Source organism: Phocoena sinus, chromosome 16 (genome assembly GCF_008692025.1).
Source record: "Phocoena sinus isolate mPhoSin1 chromosome 16, mPhoSin1.pri, whole genome shotgun sequence".
Classification (NCBI taxonomy): domain Eukaryota; kingdom Metazoa; phylum Chordata; class Mammalia; order Artiodactyla; family Phocoenidae; genus Phocoena; species Phocoena sinus.
Window position 1 is genome coordinate 1,661,174 of NC_045778.1, and position 19,605 is coordinate 1,680,778.

Consider the following 19,605-nt stretch of genomic DNA (forward strand, 5'->3'; position numbering starts at 1 on the left):
AAGATAAGGTGACCATATGTGTGTGGGTTTATCTCTGGGCTTTCTATCCTGTTCCATTGATCTATATTTCTGTTTTTGTGCCAGTACCATACTGTCTTGATTACTGTAGCTTTATAGTAGAGTCTGAAGTCAGGGAGCCGGATTCCACCAGCTCCGTTTTTCATTGTCAAGATTGCTTTGGCTATTCAGGGTCTTTTGTGTTTCCATACAAATTGTGGAATTTTTTGTTCTAGTTCTGTGAAAAATGCCAGTGGTAGTTTGATAGGGATTGCATGGAATCTGTAGATTGCTTTAGGTAGTAGAGTCATTTTCACAATGTTGATTCTTCCCATCCAAGAACATGATATATCTCTCCATCCATTTGTATCATCTTTAATTTCTTTCATCAGTGTCTTATAATTTTCTGCATACAGGTCTTTTGTCTCCTTAGGTAGGTTTATTCCTAGGTATTTTATTCTTTTTGTTGCAAAGGTAAATGGGAGTGTTTTCTTAATTTCATTTTCAGATTTTTCATCATTAGTGTATAGGAATGCAAGAGATTTCTGTGCATTAATTTTGTATCCTGCTACTTTACCAAATTCATTGATTCGCTCTAGTAGTTTTCTGGTAGCATCTTTAGGATACTCTATGTAGAGTATCATGTCATCTGCAAACAGTGACAGCTTTACTTCTTCTTTTCCAATTTGGATTCCTTTTATTTCTTTTTCTTCTCTGATTGCTGTGGCTAAAAATTCCAAAACTATGTTGAATAATAGTGGCGAGAGTGGGCAACCTTGTCTTGTTCCTGATCTTAGTGGAAAAGGTTTCAGTTTTTCACCATTGAGGACGATGTTGGCTGTGGGTTTGTCATATATGGCCTTTATTATGTTGAGGAAAGTTCCCTCTATGCCTACTTTCTGGAGGGTTTTTATCATGAATGGGTGTTGAATTTTGTCGAAAGCTTTCTCTGCATCTATTGAGATGATCATATGGTTTTTCTCCTTCAGTTTGTTAATATGGTGTATCACATTGATTGATTTGTGTATATTGAAGAATCCTTGCATTCCTGGAATAAACCCCAGTTGATCATGGTGTATGGTCCTTTTAATGTGCTGTTGGATTCTGTTTGCTACTATTTTGTTGAGGATTTTTGCATCTGTGTTCATCAGTGATATTGGCCTGTAGTTTTCTTTCTTTGTGATGTCTTTGTCTGGTTTTGGTATCAGGGTGATGGTGGCCTCGTAGAATGAGTTTGGGAGTGTTCCTCCCCCTGCTATATTTTGGAAGAGTTTGAGAAGGATAGGTGTTAGCTCTTCTCTAAATGTTTGATAGAATTAGCCTGTGAAGCCATCTGGTCCTGGGCTTTTGTTTGTTGGAAATTTTTTTTTTTTTTTTTTTTTTTTTTTTTGCGGTATGCGGGCCTCTCACTTCTGCGGCCTCTCCCATTGCGGAGCACAGGCTCCGGACGCACAGGCTCAGCGACCATGGCTCACAGGCCCAGCCGCTCCGCGGCATGCGGGATCCTCCCAGACCGGGGCACGAACCCGTGTCCCCCGCGTCGGCAGGCGGACTCTCAACCACTGCGCCACCAGGGAAGCCTGTTGGAAGATTTTTAATCACAGTTTCAATTTCAGTGCTTGTGATTGGTCTGTTCATATTTTCTATTTCTTCCTGATTCAGTCTCGGCAGGTTGTGCATTTCTAAGAATTTGTCCATTTCTTCCAGGTTGTCCCATTTTATTGGCATATAGTTGCTTGTGGTAATCTCTCATGATCCTTTTTATTTCTGCAATGTCAGTTGTTACTTCTCCTTTTTCATTTCTAATTCTATTGATTTGAGTCTTCTCCCTTTTTTTCTCAATAAGTCTGGCTAATGGTTTATCAATTTTGTTTATCTTCTCAAAGAACCAGATTTTAGTTTTATTGATCTTTGCTATCATTTCCATTTCCTTCATTTCTTTTTCATTTATTTCTGATCTGATCTTCATGATTTCTTTCCTTCTCCTAACTTTGGGTTTTTTTTTTGTTCTTCTTTCTCTAATTGCTTTAGGTATAAGGTTAGGTTGTTTATTTGAGATCTTTCTTGTTTATTAAGGTAGGATTGTATTGCTATAAACTTCCCTCGTAGAACTGCTTTTGCTGCATCCCATAGGTTTTGCGTAGTTGTGGTTTCATTGTCATTTGTTTCTAGGTATTTTTTTATTTCCTCTTTGATTTCTTCAGTCATCTCTTGGTTATTAAGTAGTACGTTGTTTAGCCTCCATGTGTTTGTATTTCTTACAGATTTTTCCCTGTAATTCATAGCAGTGTGGTCGGAAAAGATACTTGATACGTTTTCCATTTTCTTAAATTTACCAAGGCTTGATTTGTGACCCAAGATATGATCTATCCTGGAGAATGTTCCATGAGCACTTGAGAAGAATGTGTATTCTGTTGTTTTTAGATGGAATGTCCTATAAATATCAATTAAGTCCATCTTGTTTAATGTATCCTTTAAAGCTTGTGTTTCCTTATTTATTTTCATTTTGGATGATCTGTCCATTGGTGAAAGTGGGGTGTCAAAGTCCCCTAGTATGATTGTGTTACTGTCGATTTCCCCTTTTATGACTGTTAGTATTTGCCTTATGTATTGAGGTGCTCCTATGTTGGGTGCATAAATATTTACAATTGTTATATCTTCTTCTTGGATTGACCCCTTGATCATTATGTAGTATCCTTCTTTGTCTCTTGTAATAGTCTTTGTATTAAAGTCTGTTTTGTCTGGTAGGAGAATTGCTACTCCAGATTTCTTTTGATTTCCATTTGCATGGAATATCTTTTTCCATCCCCTCACTTTCAGTCTGTATGTGTCCCTAGGTCTGAAGTGGGTCTCTTGTAGACAGCATATATATGGGTCTTGGTTTTGTATCCATTCAGCCAGTCTATGTCTTTTGGTTGGAGCATTTAATCCTTTTACATTTAAGGTAATTATCGATATGTATGTTCGTATTACCATTTCCTTAATTGTTTTGGGTTTATTATTGTAGGTGTTTTCCTTCTCTTATGTTTCTTGCCTAGAGAAGTTCCTTTAGCATTTGTTGTAAAGCTGGTTTGGTGGTTCTGAATTCTCTTAGCTTTTGCTTGTCTGTAAAGGTTTTAATTTCTCCATCAAATCTGAATGAGATCCTTGCTGGGTAGAGTAATCTTGGTTGTAGTTTTTTCTCCTTCATCACTTTAAATATGTCCTGCCACTCCCTTCTGGCTTGCAGAATTTCTGCTGAAAGATCAGCTGTTAACCTTATGGGGATTCCCTTATGGGTTATTTCTTGTTTTTCCCTTGCTGCTTTTAATATTTTTTCTTTGTATTTAAGTTTTGATAGTTGGATTAGTATGTGTCTTGGCATGTTTCTCCTTGGATTTATCCTGTATGGGACTCTCTGCACTTCCCGGACTTGATTAACTATTTCCTTTCCCCTATTAGGGAAGTTTTCAACTATAATCTCTTCAAATATTTTCTCGGTCCCTTTCTTTTTCTCTTCTTCTTCTGGGATCCCTATTATTTGAATGTTGGTGCGTTTAATGTTGTCCCAGAGGTCTCTGACACTGTCCTCAATTCTTTTCATTCTTTTTTCTTTATTCTTCTCTGCAGTAGTTATTTCTACTATTTTATCTTCCAGGTCACTGATCCGTTCTTCTGCCTGTTCATCACTGCTTGTTTGCTCTTTAGTTCTTCTAGGTCCTTGTTCAACGTTTCTTGTATTTTCTCCATTCTATTTCCAAGATTTTGGATCATCTTTACTATCATTACTCTGAATTCCTTTTCAGGTAGACTGCCTATTTCCTCTTCATTTGTTAGGTCTGGTGTGTTTTTACCTTGCTCCTTCATCTGCTGTGTGTTTTTCTGTCTTCTCATTTTGCTTAACTTACTGTGTTCGGGGTCTCCTTTTCGCAGGCTGCAGGTTCGTAGTTCCCATTGTTTTTGGTGTCTGTCCCCAGTGGCTAAGGTTGGTTCAGTGGGTTGTGTAGGCTTCCTGGTGGAGGGGACTAGTGCCTGTGTTCAGGTGGATGGGGCTGGATCTTGTCTTTCTGGTGGGCAGGTCCACGTCTGGTGGTGTGTTTTGGGGTGTCTGTGGCCTTAATTATGATTTTAGGCAGCCTCTGTGCTAATGGATGGGGTTGTGTTCCTGTCTTGCTAGTTGTTTGGCATAGGGTGTCCTGCACTGTAGCTTGCTGGTCATTGAGTGGAGCTGAGTCTTGGCGTTGAGATGGAGATCTCTGGGAGATTTTTGCCATTTGATATTACGCGGAGCTGGGAGGTCTCTTGTGGACCAGTGTCCTGAACTTGGCTCTCCCACCTCAGTGGCACAGCACTGACTCCTGGCTGGAGCACCAAGAGTCTGTCCCCCAGACGGTTAAGAATAAAAGGGAGGAAAAAAAGAAAGAAAGAAGAAGATAAAATAAAGTAAAATAAAAGTTATTAAAAATAATCATTATTAAGAAATAAAATCTTTAAGTAATAAAAAAAAACCAGACAAATGGTAAAAGCTAATCTATACAGACAAAATCACACACAGAAGCATACACACTCACAAAAAGAGAAAAAGCGGAAAAAATGCATATATCGTTGCTCCCAAAGTCCACCTCCTCAATTTGGGAGGATTCGTTGTCTATTCAGGTATTCCACAGATGCAGGTACATCAAGTTGATTGTGGAGATTTAATCCGCCGCTCCTGAGGCTGCTGGGAGAGATTTCCCTTTCTCTTCTTTGTTCTCACAGCTCCCAGGGGCTCAGCTTTGGATTTGGCCCCGCCTCTGCGTGTAGGTCGCTGGAGGGCGTCTGTTCTTCGCTCAGACAGGACGGGGTTAAAGGAGCCGCTGATTCGGGGGCTGTGGCTCACTCAGGCCAGGGGGATGGAGGGGCACGGAGTGCGGGGCGAGCCTGCGGCTGCAGAGGCCGGCGTGACGTTGCACCAGCCTGAGGCCCGCCGTGCGTTCTCCCGGGGAAGTTGTCCCTGGATCCCGGGACCCTGGCAGTGGCGGGCTGCACAGGCTCCCCAGAAGGGAGGTGTGGATAGTGACCTGTTCTCGCACACAGGCTTCTTGGTGGCGGCAGCGGCAACCTTAGCGTCTCATGCCCGTCTCTGGTGTCCGCGCTTTTAGCCGCAGCTCGCACCAGTCTCTGGGGCTTCTTTAAGCAGCGCTCTGAATCCCCTCTCCTCGTGCACCAGGAAACAAAGAGGGAAGAAAAGTCTCTTGTCTCTTCGTTAGCTCCACACTTTTCCCGGACTCCCTCCCGGCCAGCCGTGGCGCACTAACCCCCTGTAGGCTGTGTTCACGCCACCAACCCCAGTCCTCTCCCTGCGCTCCGACAGAAGCCCGAGCCTCAGCTCCCAGCCCCGCCCGCCCCGGCGGGGGAGCAGACAAGCCTCTCGGGCTGGTGAGTGCCGGTCGGCACCGATCCTCTGTGCGGGAATCTCTCCGCTTTGCCCCCCGCACCCCTGTTGCTGCGCTCTCTTCCGCGTCTCCGAAGCTGACCCCCTCCGCCACCCGCAGTCTCCGCCCGCGAAGGGGCTTCCTAGTGTGTGGGAACCTTTCCTCCTCCACGGCTCCCTCCCACTGGTGCAGGTCCCGTCCCTATCCTTTTGTCTCTGTTTATTCTTCTTTCTTTTGCCCTACCCAGGTACGTGGGGAGTTTCTTGCCTTTTGGAAGGTCTGAGGTCTTCTGCCAGCGTTCAGTAGGTGTTCTGTAGGAGTTGTTCCACGTGTAGATGTATTTCTGATGTATTTGTGGGGAGGAAGGTGGTCTCCGCATCTTACTCTTCTGCCATCTTGAAGCTCCTCCTGTAGACTTTTTTTTTTAAAGATGTTGGGGGTAGGAGTTTACTAATTTTATTTATTTGCTGTGTTGGGTCTTTGTTTCTGTGCGAGGCCTTTCTCTAGTTGTGGCAAGCGGGGGCCACTCTGCATCGCGGTGCGCGGGCCACTCACTATCGCGGACTCTCTTGTTGCCGAGCACAAGCTCCAGGCGCGCAGGCTCAGTAGTTGTGGCTCACGGGCCTAGTTGCTCCATGGCATGTGGGATCCTCCCAGACCAGGGCTCGAACCCGTGTCCCCTGCATTAGCAGGAAGATTCTCAACCACTGCGCCACCAGGGAAGCCCCCTCCTGTAGACTTTTTGGTGATGGCCATTCTGACCAGTGTCAGGTGGTACCTCATTGTAGTTTTGATTTGCATTTTCCTGATGATCAGTGATGCTAAGCATCTTTGCATGGGCCTGTTGGCCATCTGTATGTCTTCTTTGGAGAAACGTCTATCTAGATCTTCCACCCATTTTTTGATTGGGTTGTTTGTTTTTTTGATATTAGGCTGCATGAGCTGTTTGTATAGTTTAGAGATTAACCCCTTGTTGGTCTCATCATTTGCAAATATTTTTTCTCAGTCTGTAGGTTATCTTTTCATTTCATTGATGGTTTCCTTTGCTGTGCAAAAGCTTTTAAGATAGATTAGGTCCCATTTGTTTATTTTTGCTTTTATTTCTTATTTCTAAGAAAATATTGCAACCATTTATGTCCAAGAATGTCTTGCCTATGTTCTCGTCTAGGAGTTTTATGGTGTCATGTCTTATTTTTAGGTCTTTAAACCATTTTGAGTTTATTTTTGTATATGGTGTGAGGGAGTGTTCTGATTTCATTTACATGTAGTTGTCCAGCTTTCTCAACCCCACTTGTTGAAGAGACTGTGTTTTCTCTACTTTATATTCTTGTCTCCTTTGTCATAGATTTATTGACTGTAGGTTTATTTCTGGCCTCTCTGTTCTATTGCATCGGGCTATATGTCTGTTTTTGTGCCAATACCACAGTTTTGATTACTATAGCTTTATAGTATAGTCTGAAGTCTGGAAGGGTTATGCCTCCAGCTTTGTTCTTTTTCCTCGGGATTGCTTTGGCAATTATGGGTCTTTTTTGGTTCCATATAAATCTCAGGATTGTTATTCTTGTTCTGTGAAAAATGTCATGGGTATTTGATAGGGATTGCACTACATTTATAGATTGCTTTGGGTGGTATGGACATTTTGACAATATTAATTCTTCCAATCCAAGAGTGTGGGATATCTTTTCATTTCTTTGAATCAGCTTCAATTTCCTTTATCAATGTTTTATATTTTTCAGTGTATCGGTCTTTCACCTCCTTGGTTAAGTTTATTCCTAGATATTTTTTTTTTTTTTTTTTTTTTGCGGTATGTGGGCCTCTTACTGTTGTGGCCTCTCCCGTTACGGAGCACAGGCTCCAGACGCACAGGCTCAGCGGCCACGGCTCACAGGCCCAGCCACTCGGCAGCATGTGGGATCTTCCTGGACTGGGGCATGAACCCGTGTCCCCTGCATCAGCAGGCGGACTCTCAACCACTGCGCCACCAGGGAAGCCCCCTAGATATTTTTTTGATGAAATTTTAAATGGGATTTTTTTTTTTTTACTTTCTCTTTCAGATATTTCATCGTTAGTGTAAAGAAATGCAACAGATTTATGTATTTAATCTTGTATCCTGCTACCTTACTGAATTCATTTATTAATTCTAATGGTGAGTTGTTTGAATTTTTTTACTGTGGAGTTTTGAGAGGGTTTTTTTTTAATTGATGAATATATTCTAGATGCTAGTCCTTTGTTGGATATTTTGCAGATCTTTTCATCCAGTCTGTAGCTTGTCTTTTTATTCTCTTAGCAAGGTTTTCTACAAAGCAAAAATTTTCAATTTTGGTGAAGTCAGGTTTATCAGTTTTTCCTTTTCTGGATTTTATTTTATTTTTATTATTATTTATTTTATTTTGTTTATTTATTTATTTTTGGTGTCCAGTCTAAGAGCTCTTTGCTTAGCCATAGATCCTGAAGCTCTTCTCCTATTTTTTCCTAAAAGTTTCATAGTAATGTTTTACCTTTTAAGTCCGTGATCTATTTTCAGTTAATTTTGCATAAGATATAAAGCTTAGGTCAGAGTTCTTTTTTCTCCCCCGTGGATGTCCAGTTGCTTCAGCACCATTTGTTGAAAAGTCTCACTTTCTTCTGTGAAATGATTTTTGCACTTTCAAAAGCAGTTGGACGTATTAATGTAGGTCTACTTCTTGGTTCTGGTCTGTTCCATTGATCTATGTGTCTCCCCCATCAGTCCCTCACAGTGTGATTGCTGTAGTTACATAATAACTCAGGTAAGGTGATTGCTTCCACTTTGTTTTTCTTTTTCAAAATTGTTTTTGCTATGCTAGCTCCTTTGTCTTTCCATATAAATTTTAGAATAATCTTGTCTCTATGTACCAAAAAGTCTTGCTAGAAATAGGAATGAATTGGCATCTTTACTTTGTCTAGTCTTTAATCCGTGAACACAGTATGTCTGTTTATTTAGATTTCCTTTTTTTTCTTTCATCAGCATCGTGCAGTATTTTTTATCATAGAAACCCTTTACATGTTTTTGTTAGACTTATGCCAGAGTTTTTTTTTCCAGTGATTGCAAGTGGTGTTATATTTTAAATTTTGACACTCATGTGTTTGTCATTAGTATGGAGAGATACGATTGATTTTTGTATCCTACAATCTGGACCTTGCTGAACTCACTTATCAGTTATAGGAGGGTTTTGGGGTTTTGGGGGTTTTTTTTGATTCCTTGGATTTTCTATGTAGACAATCATATTGTCTGCCAATAGGAACAATTTTATTTTTTCCTTTTTGATCTGTGTGCCTTTGTTTCCTTATGCCTCGCTGCACTGGCTAGAACTTACTGTATGATATTGAATAGAGTGGTGAGAGCGGACATTATTACTTTGTTCCTGATCTTAGCGGGAAAGCAGTCTTTCACCGCTCAGTGTAAGGTTAGCGGTAGAATTTTTAAAATGCTCTTTATCCGTTGAGGGAGTTCCTCTCTGGGTTGCTGTCTTTTTTTGTTTTTTTGAGTGTTTTTATCATGAATGAGTGTTGACTTTGACAAAATGCTTCTGCTGCATCAATTGATATAATCGTGTGATTTTTCCTTTTTAGCCTGTTAGTAGAGAAATTACACTGATTGATTTTCAAATATTGAACAGCCTGTCGTCCCTGAAACAAAGCCCACTTGTTCTTAGTGTATACTTTTTATATATGTAAAACTGAATTCTTTTTGCTGATATTTTGTTAATGTGCATAAGAGATACTGCTCTGTCATCTGTGTTGTGTTAAGGCTGTCTTTTTCTGGCTTTGGTATCGGGAAATACTAGCTTCATAAAATAATTAGCGAAGGGTTCCCTCCTCTTCAGTTTTCTCAAAGATGTTATATAGAGTTGGTGTTGATTCTTTTTTTAAATGTTCATAGAATTCTCTAGTAAAACCATCCAGCCTAAATGTTTCTTTTTTGTTAGTTTTAAAATTACAGATTCAGTTTCCTTAAGTTATGTGGCTATTTAAGTTATCTATTTTATTGGCTGAGTTGTACTACTTTGTGTTTTTGAAGAATGGGTCCATCTCATCTAAGAAGTCAAATTAAAGTATGTGGAGCTGTTCTTGTTACTCCTTCGTTGCCCTGCTGGGTCTGTAGTGCTGCGACCTGAGATTGGCTCTGCGCGTCCTCCCTTTGTTGTTGTTGTTGTGAGTCTTTGTTACATAAATGAGTTAAAGATGGTCCTTCATGTTGGTATCTCTGTGGCGTTCTTCACAGCAAGCTGAGACGTTAGTTCAAAGCCTTGCCAGCACCAAACTCCATTCTTACACACTCAGGTGCTTTAAATATAGCCCCAATACGCATATTTTTAGCCATTCAGAGGCTGCCTGCTTTGAATACCCTGTGAAGCCGCGCTGTCATCTGCAAACTCTTGCTTAGACACACTGGGGCTGTGACAGGCCTCTAGCAGGTGCTGTCTGGCTTCCCTCCCATGCAGCCGGTCAAAGTGCTACCCAAATGAAGGCGGTGAGTGCTGTGACCATCTCAAGGTCCTGTCTTTTCCCTTGATCTGCCCCAGACCTTGAACTCACCAGTTTTGCTAGAGGTTTATCAATTTTAATGATCTTTTCAAGGAACCAGTTCTTTGTTTTATGGATTTTCTTTGTCTTTCTGTTTTCAGTTTCACTGATGTCTGCTCTTTATTTTCTTCCTTCTACTTGCTTTATTTACTTTGCTCTTCTTTTTCTGTGTTCTTGAGGGTAGGAGCTTAGATAACTGATTTAGACTTTTCCTCTTTTCTAATATATGCATTTAGTGCTCTGAATTTTCCTTTCAGCATTGCTTTAGTTGTAACCCACAAGTATTGATAAGCTATATTTTCATTTCAGTTCAGCTCAGTGTATTTTTCTATTTCCCAGGAGACTTCTTCTTTAAATCATGGGTTATTTAGACGTGGATTGGTTAGTATCCAAGTATTTGGAGATTTTCTTATTGTCTTTATATTATGAATTTCTAGTTTGATTCCCTTGTGGTTGGAAAACACATTTTATATGATTTCAATTCCTTTAAATTTGTTGAGGTTTGTTTTATGGCCAAGGGTATATAGTCCATCTTGATTTACGTTCCATCGTCCCTTGGAAAGAATATGTGTCCCACTCTTGTTGGGCAGAGTGTTCTGTAAATGTTGACTCCATCCTCTTGGTTGACTAAGCTGAGTTCTTCTGTGTCTTTGCTGATTTTCTGTCTAGTTGTTCTATCAGTGTTGAGAGAGGGGTGTTGAAGTCTCAGCCATAATCGTGGGTTTGTTTCTCCTTTCAGTTCTATCAAGCTTTAGTTTGATGTATTTTGTAGCTCTGTTTTTTGGTGCACACATTGAGGCTTCCTATGTCTTATTGGTGGAATACCCTTTTTTCATTATATAGCGACACTTTCTTTCTCTGGTCATTTCCTTTGCCCTGAAGCCTGTTGTAGCTGATAATGATAATGATTTACTTTGATTAATATTTGTGTGATATACCTTTTTCCATCCTTTCACTTTCACCCTGCCTGAACATCATAATTGAAGGGAGTTTCTTGTAGGCAGCTTATAGTTGGGTCATGTTTTTTCAACTAGTCTGCCAATCTTTGTCTTTTACTTGATATATTTATATAGTTTACATTTAATATAATTGATCTATTAGAATTTATTTTTGCCATTTTATATTTTTGCTTTCTGTTCTGTTTTTCATTTTCTCTTTTCTTTTTCTAGTCTTTCTGTGGTTTATGTGAACGTTTTTTAGAATTCCATTTGATTTACCTATAATGTTTTTGAGTATATCTCTTTGCATTGCTTTTTTAGTGGTTGCTCTAGGTATCACATTATATATACATATCACAGTCTACTGGTGTCATCATTTTACATTCGAGTGAAACATAAAAACCTTGCCTTCTCTTATAGGCATACCTTGTTTTATTGTGCTTCACAGAGACTGTGTTTTTTACAAATTGAAGTTTGTGGCAACTCTACATTGAGAAAGTCTGTTGGCATCATTTTTCCAACAGCATTTGCTCACTTTGTGTCTCTGGGTCACGTTTTGGTAATAATCAAAATATTTTAGACTTTTTATTATTATTATATTTGTCATGGTGATCAGTGATCTTTGATGTTCCTGTGGCAAAAAGATTATGACTTGCTGAAGGTTCAGATGATGGTTAGCATTTTTTACCAATAAAGTATTTTTTTAATTAAAGTATGTACATTGTGTTTTTAGACAGAATGCTATTGCACACTTAATAGACTACAAGATAGTGTAAACATAACTTTATATGCACTGGGAAAGCAAAACATTTGTGTCACTCACTTTATTGTGATTTTTGCTTTATTGCAGTGGTCTGGAACTGAACCCGCAGTATCTCTGGGGTAGACCTGTGCATCCGTTCACCCTCCCCCACTTGTAATATAGTCATCTTAAATATTTCCTCCTCTTATATTTAGTCACATCAAACAGTGTTACCATTTTTGCTTAAACACCCAAACATACTTTAGAATACTCAAGAAGAGAAGAAGAAAAGCCTATTGTAATTACCCATATTTTTATTTACCATGTCTTCCTTCCTTCAGTGATGTTCCATGATTCCTTTTATCACTTCCTTTCAGGTTTGTTTGTTTGTTTTTTGCCATGCTGCGCAGCTTGCGGGATCTTAGTTCCCCGACTAGGGGTTGAACCCGGGCACCAGCTGTGAAAGGCCGGAATCCTAACCACTGGACCACCAGGGAACTCCTTTCCTTTTGGTTTAGAGAGCTTCCTTTTTAGCCATCTTTTAGGGTAGATCTGTTGGTGACAAATTCTGTTAGTTCTTTTTTTCCTCTAAGAATGTCTGGATCGCTCCTTCATTCTGGGATATTTTTAGGATATAAGGATATAAGATTCTGGATTGAGAGTTCTTTTCTTTCAGCCCTTGAAAAATATTGGTGCTGCTTCTGGCCTCAGTGGTTTCTGATGAGAAATCTGTTGTCATTTGGATTGTTTTTTTCCTGTAGGTAAGGTATCATTTCTCTCTGGCTGCTTTCAAGATTTTTTTCTATCATTTTGAAGCCCAGTTCACTGGTTGTTTCCTGTGTCCCATTTTGTTTTGAGCCCATCCACTGAGGTACATATATCAGTTATTGTATTTTTCAATTCCAGAACGTCCATTTTGTTCTTCTTTATATCTTCTTTTTCTTTATTAAGCCTTTCTTTTTGCTGAAGATTTCTCCTTTTCATTTGTTTCAGTCATGTTGTTATTGCTTGTTGAAGCATTCATGATGGCTGCTTTACAATCTTTGTCAGATTTTTCAGACGTCTCTATCATCTTGGCACTGGAATCTGTTGATAATATTTTTTCTTTCTGTTTGAGATCTTCCTGGTTCTTGATATAATGAAGGATTTCCGTTTGAATTCTGGGCATTGTTTCATTGTGTTATGAGACCTTAGATTTTTATTTAAATCTCTTGTTTAACTCGTCTCTGCTTTTGGGCGCTGCTCCGTGACTGCTGGGTGAGATGGAAGCCCAGGCTGCCCGCCGAGCTCCCATGGACACCCAGGGCCAGGGCTAGGGCTGTTCCTTGTACTGCTGGGCCGGGATGAGAGTCCCGGTGTCCGGCCTCCCATACCCCATGACCACATGTCCCCACGGGCACTGTGGCTCCGTACCTGGCCTTGGGACACCACCCTGCTGGGGGCGTCAGGGAACCTCACTGCAGCCTCAGAAGGGTGGTGGTCCGGCTCCCCACTCAGCCTTTGCTGGCATTGGTGGCGTGAGGCCACAGTTTTTCCTGTAGCGTTTGTCTGGAGTAGAGCAGTTTTGTGTAAAACGTTTCTCTCTTGCTGGGTTGCCCTTTCCTGGTTCGATGACTTGAGAGAGCAGGCTCTTGTTGGGGCTTCTTAAAATCTGCCTCCATTGGCATTTCCAGGCTGCCAGCTTGTTCAGCTCCAAGTCTGGGAAATACGAGGGAAAAGGAAAAACCCAAGGGACTCATCACTGTGTCATTCCTCAGGCCCCAAGATCCCTGGGCAGTTTGCCACCTTCTCTACACTTTTCAAAGTCTTCTTATGTTTCTTTTCTATGTAGTGTCTAGGGTTCTAAGTTGTCCTGAGCAGGCGGAATGGGGAAAAGTACTTCTACTCCCATCTTCTTGGAAGCAGAGGTCTACCTTGGTGTTAAGCGTCATTTTTTGCACATCGAATTCTACATTAGACAGTTCCTTGTTTTTGTGCTCCTGCCCCAACACTGTGAAGATGGTGACCTTTGGGGTTAAGGAACCTCGTTTCTTAATAGGGAGTTTTTCCTTTCTTGCTGATTGCTTTTACAGTTTAATATTGACTCTACCTCATTCTCTGGTTTTTGTTTTTTTTTTCCATTCCAGAATATGTACTAGACCTATATGTTGGACCTTTCCCTTCAATTCTGCATTTTTCTTAAACTCTCATATTTTCTCTCTCTTCATTTCTTTGTTCTGCCTCCTAGTAATTTTCTCCAGTCTGGATTGCAGTTCACTAATTTTCTCCTTAGTTTTGTTGATCCTACTCTTTAACTCACCCACTGACTATTTATTTTTAATGACTGCAGTTTTTATTTCTAGACAGACACATTCTAGAAATCTATCTTTTCTTTTATACCATTTTTTATGGATTCATCTTTTCGTATGGATTCAGTTCCTTTTTTATGGTATTAGTCATCCTGAGTATACTTTGTCAGGTTCTTTTTTTTATCAGATTCTTGAAATTGTAATGTCTTTGGGTTGCTGACTCACTCATGATGGATTGTTTGAATGTTTTGTAATTTTAGATCATGAGGATTGCTCGTCTTCAGAGGAGCTGTAAGCATGGGTCTCCTATGTATCCCGTTTGAGGATGTGTCCTTCCAGAGTGACCTGCATTTGCATCTTCCAGGCATCCTGTTGATACCACTTTCTAAGGCCATTTTTATTGTTTTAACTTTCTTGCTCGGAGGTTCCTTGTCGACATGTTTTTTAAGTTTGAATTTCACACTCACCTGTGGAGCCAGCCCATGATAAATCTTCAGAGCGTAATGTTTTTCTGCTGATCCTGCTGAGAGGTCAGGCAGAGTCAGAGAAGGTTCCTTGTCCTCCTGAGCTGGTGAGAGGATTTTTCCAGCCTGTCCTTCACTTGTTCAGATTCAGCTCTCTACTCCTTCCTTCACATGGGCACAAGCACTTGAATCCTGTCCCACAGATGTTAAAACTCAATACTGACAACCCTCCATCTGGGGCCCCTACTGCTTTTTCCAGTTCCAAGCATCTAGAGATTTCCTTTTCTTTCCTAAAAGGTCAGCTGTGTGTCTTTTTTAAATATGATATATTTTTTCCAGCATTTCTAGTTGTTTAACCCAAGAGGGTTTTCAAAAATAGGGTTTTCTATTTAAGTATGAAAACTTACCTCTTGGAGCTACAAGATTCAGAGTGTGAAGAGTTTTTTGGAGGAATTAAATATTTTTACATATGGAAATTACACATCTTACTTGTCTTTTGTCCAGCAAGGTGCAAGTCAGTTGATATGTTACCCTTTTACCTGTTGAGGTTGTGGTATAATCTGGAAAGCGATTACCATAATAGAGTCCATTTAAGCAAAACTTCCAAAGCAGAAAATAATAATGGAACAAGCATTAAGCCAAAGACTGTGCTTAGATCTATGAGTTTTTGTTTCAGGATTAGATGGATTTGTGAAACTCCTTTTACTACGTGCATATAAAACATGAGAAACATTCGCATTTGTATATATAAATTATTTTTGCTCTCAAGACTTACTTTTGCCTATATTATTGGCAGCATCTTTACCTGGTTCTCATCTTCCAGTGTTTACAACCTATGTAATGTATTAGGCTTTATTTCTTAAATAGAAGAGGATATTGAACAAGATTGAGAAATTTCAGTATTTTCATTTTAACCTGGCAATCTTAATTTCTTGGGCTGTAAAAGCTGTTCAGTGACAATGATGAGACTTGTGTATTTTATTTTGTATGTGTGGTAAAATATACATAGCATGAGATTTGTCATTTTAAAATCAACAGTTCAGTGGCTTTAAGTACCCTCACATTGTTGTACAACTATCGCCGCCATCCATCTCCAGAACTTTTTCATCTTCTCAAACCGATACGCATATCCATTGAACCCTGACTCCCCATTTCCCCTCTCCCAGCCTCCTCGCAGCCAGCCTTCTACGTTCTGTCTCTGTGAGTTCAACCACCCTGGGTACCTCATATAAATGGACTCTTCTGGTATTTCTCCTTTAGTGACTGGCTTAGTTCACTTAGCACAATCAAAGGTCATCCATGTTGTAGCCTGTATCAGAATTTCCTTCCTTTTTAAGGCTGAATAATATTCCAATGCATGTATGTACCACATTTTGTTTATCGTTGGGTGGCTTCCATCTTCTGGCGACTGTGACTAGTGCTGTTATGAACCCTGGTGTGGCATGCTTTCAAAACAGGCAGTGAGATGCATAAAACTGTAGGTATTTTTAAATGCTAACAATTGTGAATAGCACTGTCCTGCAAGTTTAATTGCCTGTAACTATTTGAAAAGCACGAGAGGTTGAGTAGGCTTGACCTTTGGGTGATAAGTACAGTAGTTCTTAGGAACAGGGCTGGACCAAGCACCAGCAAACAAATTGACCGTTTGTGCTCCGCTGGGTGGGTGGTGGGGGGGAAGGAACCAGGGCTGGGAGCGCGTGGTCGGGTCTGAAACAGGAGTGTGGAGGTGACACCTTCAGAGGTGCCCCCAACAGAACCAGGAATGTGGAGCAGGCCCTTCAGGGCCACGGGCTGAGCCTGGCAGCCGGGGCTCAGCAGATGTGGGTCGGGGTCTAAGTGTGAGGGTGGAGAGGGGCTTGGTGCCTGCAGCGCTAGGCTGAACAGAACTAGAGCTCTTCGCCAACAGAAAAAGCAAAAGGAATCACCAAGCCAGGGTCAGGCTACCGATGCCCCATCATTCCGATTCACAGATTCCATTCTAGAAGCCTCTATTTCCAGTTTATGGAAAGTAGGATCCCAAATTAAATCTATTCCCCTGTGTAAAGAAGAAGTGAAGAGCTCTCTCTATATTGAATGGGACGAATATCACACGCGGAGTGCTGACCCAAACCCCTGGGCTTAGGCCGGCCTTCCCAAAGGTCACAGACACAGGAATGAAGGCAAGGCCACAGAAGTCTGCAAGTGCAGGGAGAACTTATACCTGTTTGTGAAAGAAGAAAGGAGTGGACTTCTCGAAGCCTATAAGTCTACCAGGTTTTTTCTTTTGTACAGAAGAATTGCAATTTCTAGGCGATTTTTGCTTGTCACTGTGTGTGTATTTATTTGAATAGCAAAGAGATTTCAGTCATTACAAGAGGAGTTTTCAAACTTCCAGTATCAAAAGAAATTGTCCCCAGAGCGGTTTGAAAAGGCACTCGGTTAGCACATAAGCCATGTATCGAAAAGTTGGAAAGGTAAGTCAGTGTGTTTATTGCCATTTTCACAAAATATTCAGTTACCTCTCTTTTATATTAACTGAGATTTCATTAAATTTTATGATTGTAGTCTAAGTTCGCAGCACCTGCTCTAAAGTTCTGTTTCACGGTCTCTTTCTGTTTTTCAGATTTTTTGTTTAAATTCTTGGTTATTGGGAACGCGGGGACCGGCAAGTCTTGCTTGCTTCATCAGTTTATTGAAAACAAATGTAAGTGACGTCACATGGTCAGCGTTTCTTGCGTGTCTTCTCCCGAGAGCGCACTCTTGTGCAGATTTGTTTAGGACAGAACTTCCGAATACGTTTCCAGGGAAAATGTCATAGTTTAAAAGTATTTTTAAATGACATAAAAAGTTTATGTTATTAAACGTTTAGTAATCTGATTTTTCATTTAGCATTTCAGTTGCGTAGTGGGTCATTGTTCGTTATGTAGTGCATTGTCCTGTACATTTTCCAGACACTAAAATACAGTATGATGCTGTGGAATTCTGTTTCGTGGCAGGAGTGGCCTGAGAACCCTAGTTGTACATTTTGGATAAGATAGCATTTGCTCCCCAGCGGCCTTGTATTGTCCTTAAGGCAGCTATCGTCATCAGTCCTGTTTTACAGGTAAATAAACAGAGGTTTACAGGACTTGGTGTGTGCACTTGGGATGGTCACCTAGGAACGGTGCATGTTAGACTCAAACCCAGGCCTTTCGACCACAGAAAATATCTTGTACCGTTGACTTGCCCTGTGTTGGTGAGAGAGGTTGAATTTTGTATTCCAAGCTACTGTAAAAGACGGTAGGTTTAAAAGGCCCTTAAAATAAGCCGTGCTTATATAGTAATGGAAAGAATTGTGGAGAATGACCTGTCTGTCTAGAGGCAGTCAGGTGAAGGCCCGAGCACAGAAAATTAATCTCACTTAATGAAGCACCTCTTAAGTAAGAATGTGTGAGATGCATTAGGTGGCGGGCGGTGGAGACAGAGGCAGCAAAGGGTGTCCTGGGAAAGAGCTCTGAAGAATAAGATTCTAGAAGTGTTTTCTGCTGCTTCCATTTCCATCGACCAGGAGCTTGTTGGAACCTTCATGTAGTGGCACGGACCCAGCGTGGCTCAGCCCCTTTTGAATTTGACGGGTGTTCACCCGCTGGGCGGCCTGGGGTTCTGTACGAGTTACCCAGACTTTGCATTGCTCCATCCCAGAAGAGGGGACGCTGGGCCAGGTGCCCGGCCTCGGCGGACACTCTCCCTTCACATCCTCCCCTCACCCCTCACGCCCACAGTAATGACATAAGGAGGCTTCACCGTATTGCTCTCGTAGCTGTGTCTTAATCAGGATGCCCTTGGCCTTTCGTTACTGCCTTCGAAGGCTTCTCCCGCCAGGCTGGCCCAGTAGCTGGACACCAGCGGATGTCCACGCCGGTCTGCACTGTCTGGGCCTGAGACAAGCTGCTGGAATCAGACCCTTTCCCCCCCCAGGCCCCCAGGGAGCAATGAACAAACACAGCTGTCAGATGGCGCCCTGGTTTCTGGTACAATTAAATTTTATCCTATAGTTATAAAATATAAACCAGTCCATGGACTGTGTAGCCAGGATATTTGTTTTTTCTTTTCCTTTCACATCACAGAAATTTTCTTTTATAAGACAGCTTATTCCAGTTGGGTTTAGCAAACTACTTATTTTGCCAACCTCCCTGCCCATTCAGACAGTATTGATTTCTCCAGCAAATTCATTCCAAATGATTGCCACACACAATACTCGAGTCCATGAAACTCAGCAGCTGTAACGTGCATAGAGGTCTTGGTTTGGGGTGTGTTTGTTCTGAGTTTTTTGCTCTATCTTTTCTTCTTTTTCCCTTAATCTTGGGTGAGCATCAAGTTTCTTTCTTGGGCCACGGTGCCTTTCCTTCCCTTTACTTCTATTTCTTTAGAATGTTCGTCCGAATAGTTGAAACGATCATTGGCCAAGGTGCAGTCTGTCACTGGGCAGTAAGCCCTCCAAGATGGTACCCAGTATTTTGTGCAGTTGCCATTCACGAGAACCTCAGCGGCGGTCAGGTAGATGTGGTCTTACATGGCGTGGCCACCAAGCCTCAGCTACATGGCTTGTTTAGGTGTTTTGAGAAGAAGCTTTATTGTCTCTTTGAGAACAGGAACTGTGTGTATTCTGTTTAAAACAGTGAGTGCTTATTAGCATCTGACTGTTGGAGAAATGAATGGCGACAGTAAATTACATTTTCCATTGACAGCACTCTTGATTTCACTGTTACTTGTGTAAATCTATAAGCCTGTTTCCCTAATGTCCTAAAATAAAATTTCTTTTTCTTTTTCAGTCAAAGATGACTCAAATCACACAATAGGAGTGGAATTTGGCTCAAAGATAATAAATGTTGGTGGTAAATATGTAAAGTTACAGATATGGGACACAGCAGGCCAAGAGCGATTCAGGTAGCTTTTTCTCTAACTTAATAAAAATAGTTGAAAAGTGGGTTTGAAATAATCAATTATATTCTCATAATGTATGTGGTCCCCTCCTCCCTCCCCGCACCCTCACAGATTTTAGAAAGTTCACCTCTGGAAGCTTTAAGACAAGCTAAAAGTCAGTTTTTCTCCACACAGGATTGATTTACGAAAGAATACGTTAGAATCTCTTCCGAGTGCATGCGTCCTAATTTGGAGGCGAATTTATTCTTTGGGACCTAGTGGTACATTAGGAGGTCGTGGCATTGCATATTCCACACATTACTTTTGGATTAAAATCAAGGCAAAGTAATAGCACAA

General features: G+C 41.0%; 1 protein-coding gene across 5 annotated transcripts in view; it reads left to right on the top strand.

Moving 5' to 3' along the window:
- RAB4A (RAB4A, member RAS oncogene family) overlaps positions 1 to 19,605 on the top strand; it is a 75,157-nt gene that overhangs the window by 14,458 nt on the left and 41,094 nt on the right. For 3 of the 5 annotated variants that reach the window (XM_032607428.1, XM_032607429.1, XM_032607427.1), the window contains exons 2-3: positions 16,970 to 17,050; positions 19,158 to 19,272. In XM_032607428.1, coding sequence (XP_032463319.1) covers positions 16,970 to 17,050; positions 19,158 to 19,272 — 196 coding nt within the window. The other 2 variants (XM_032607430.1, XM_032607431.1) reach the window with 2 other exon arrangements.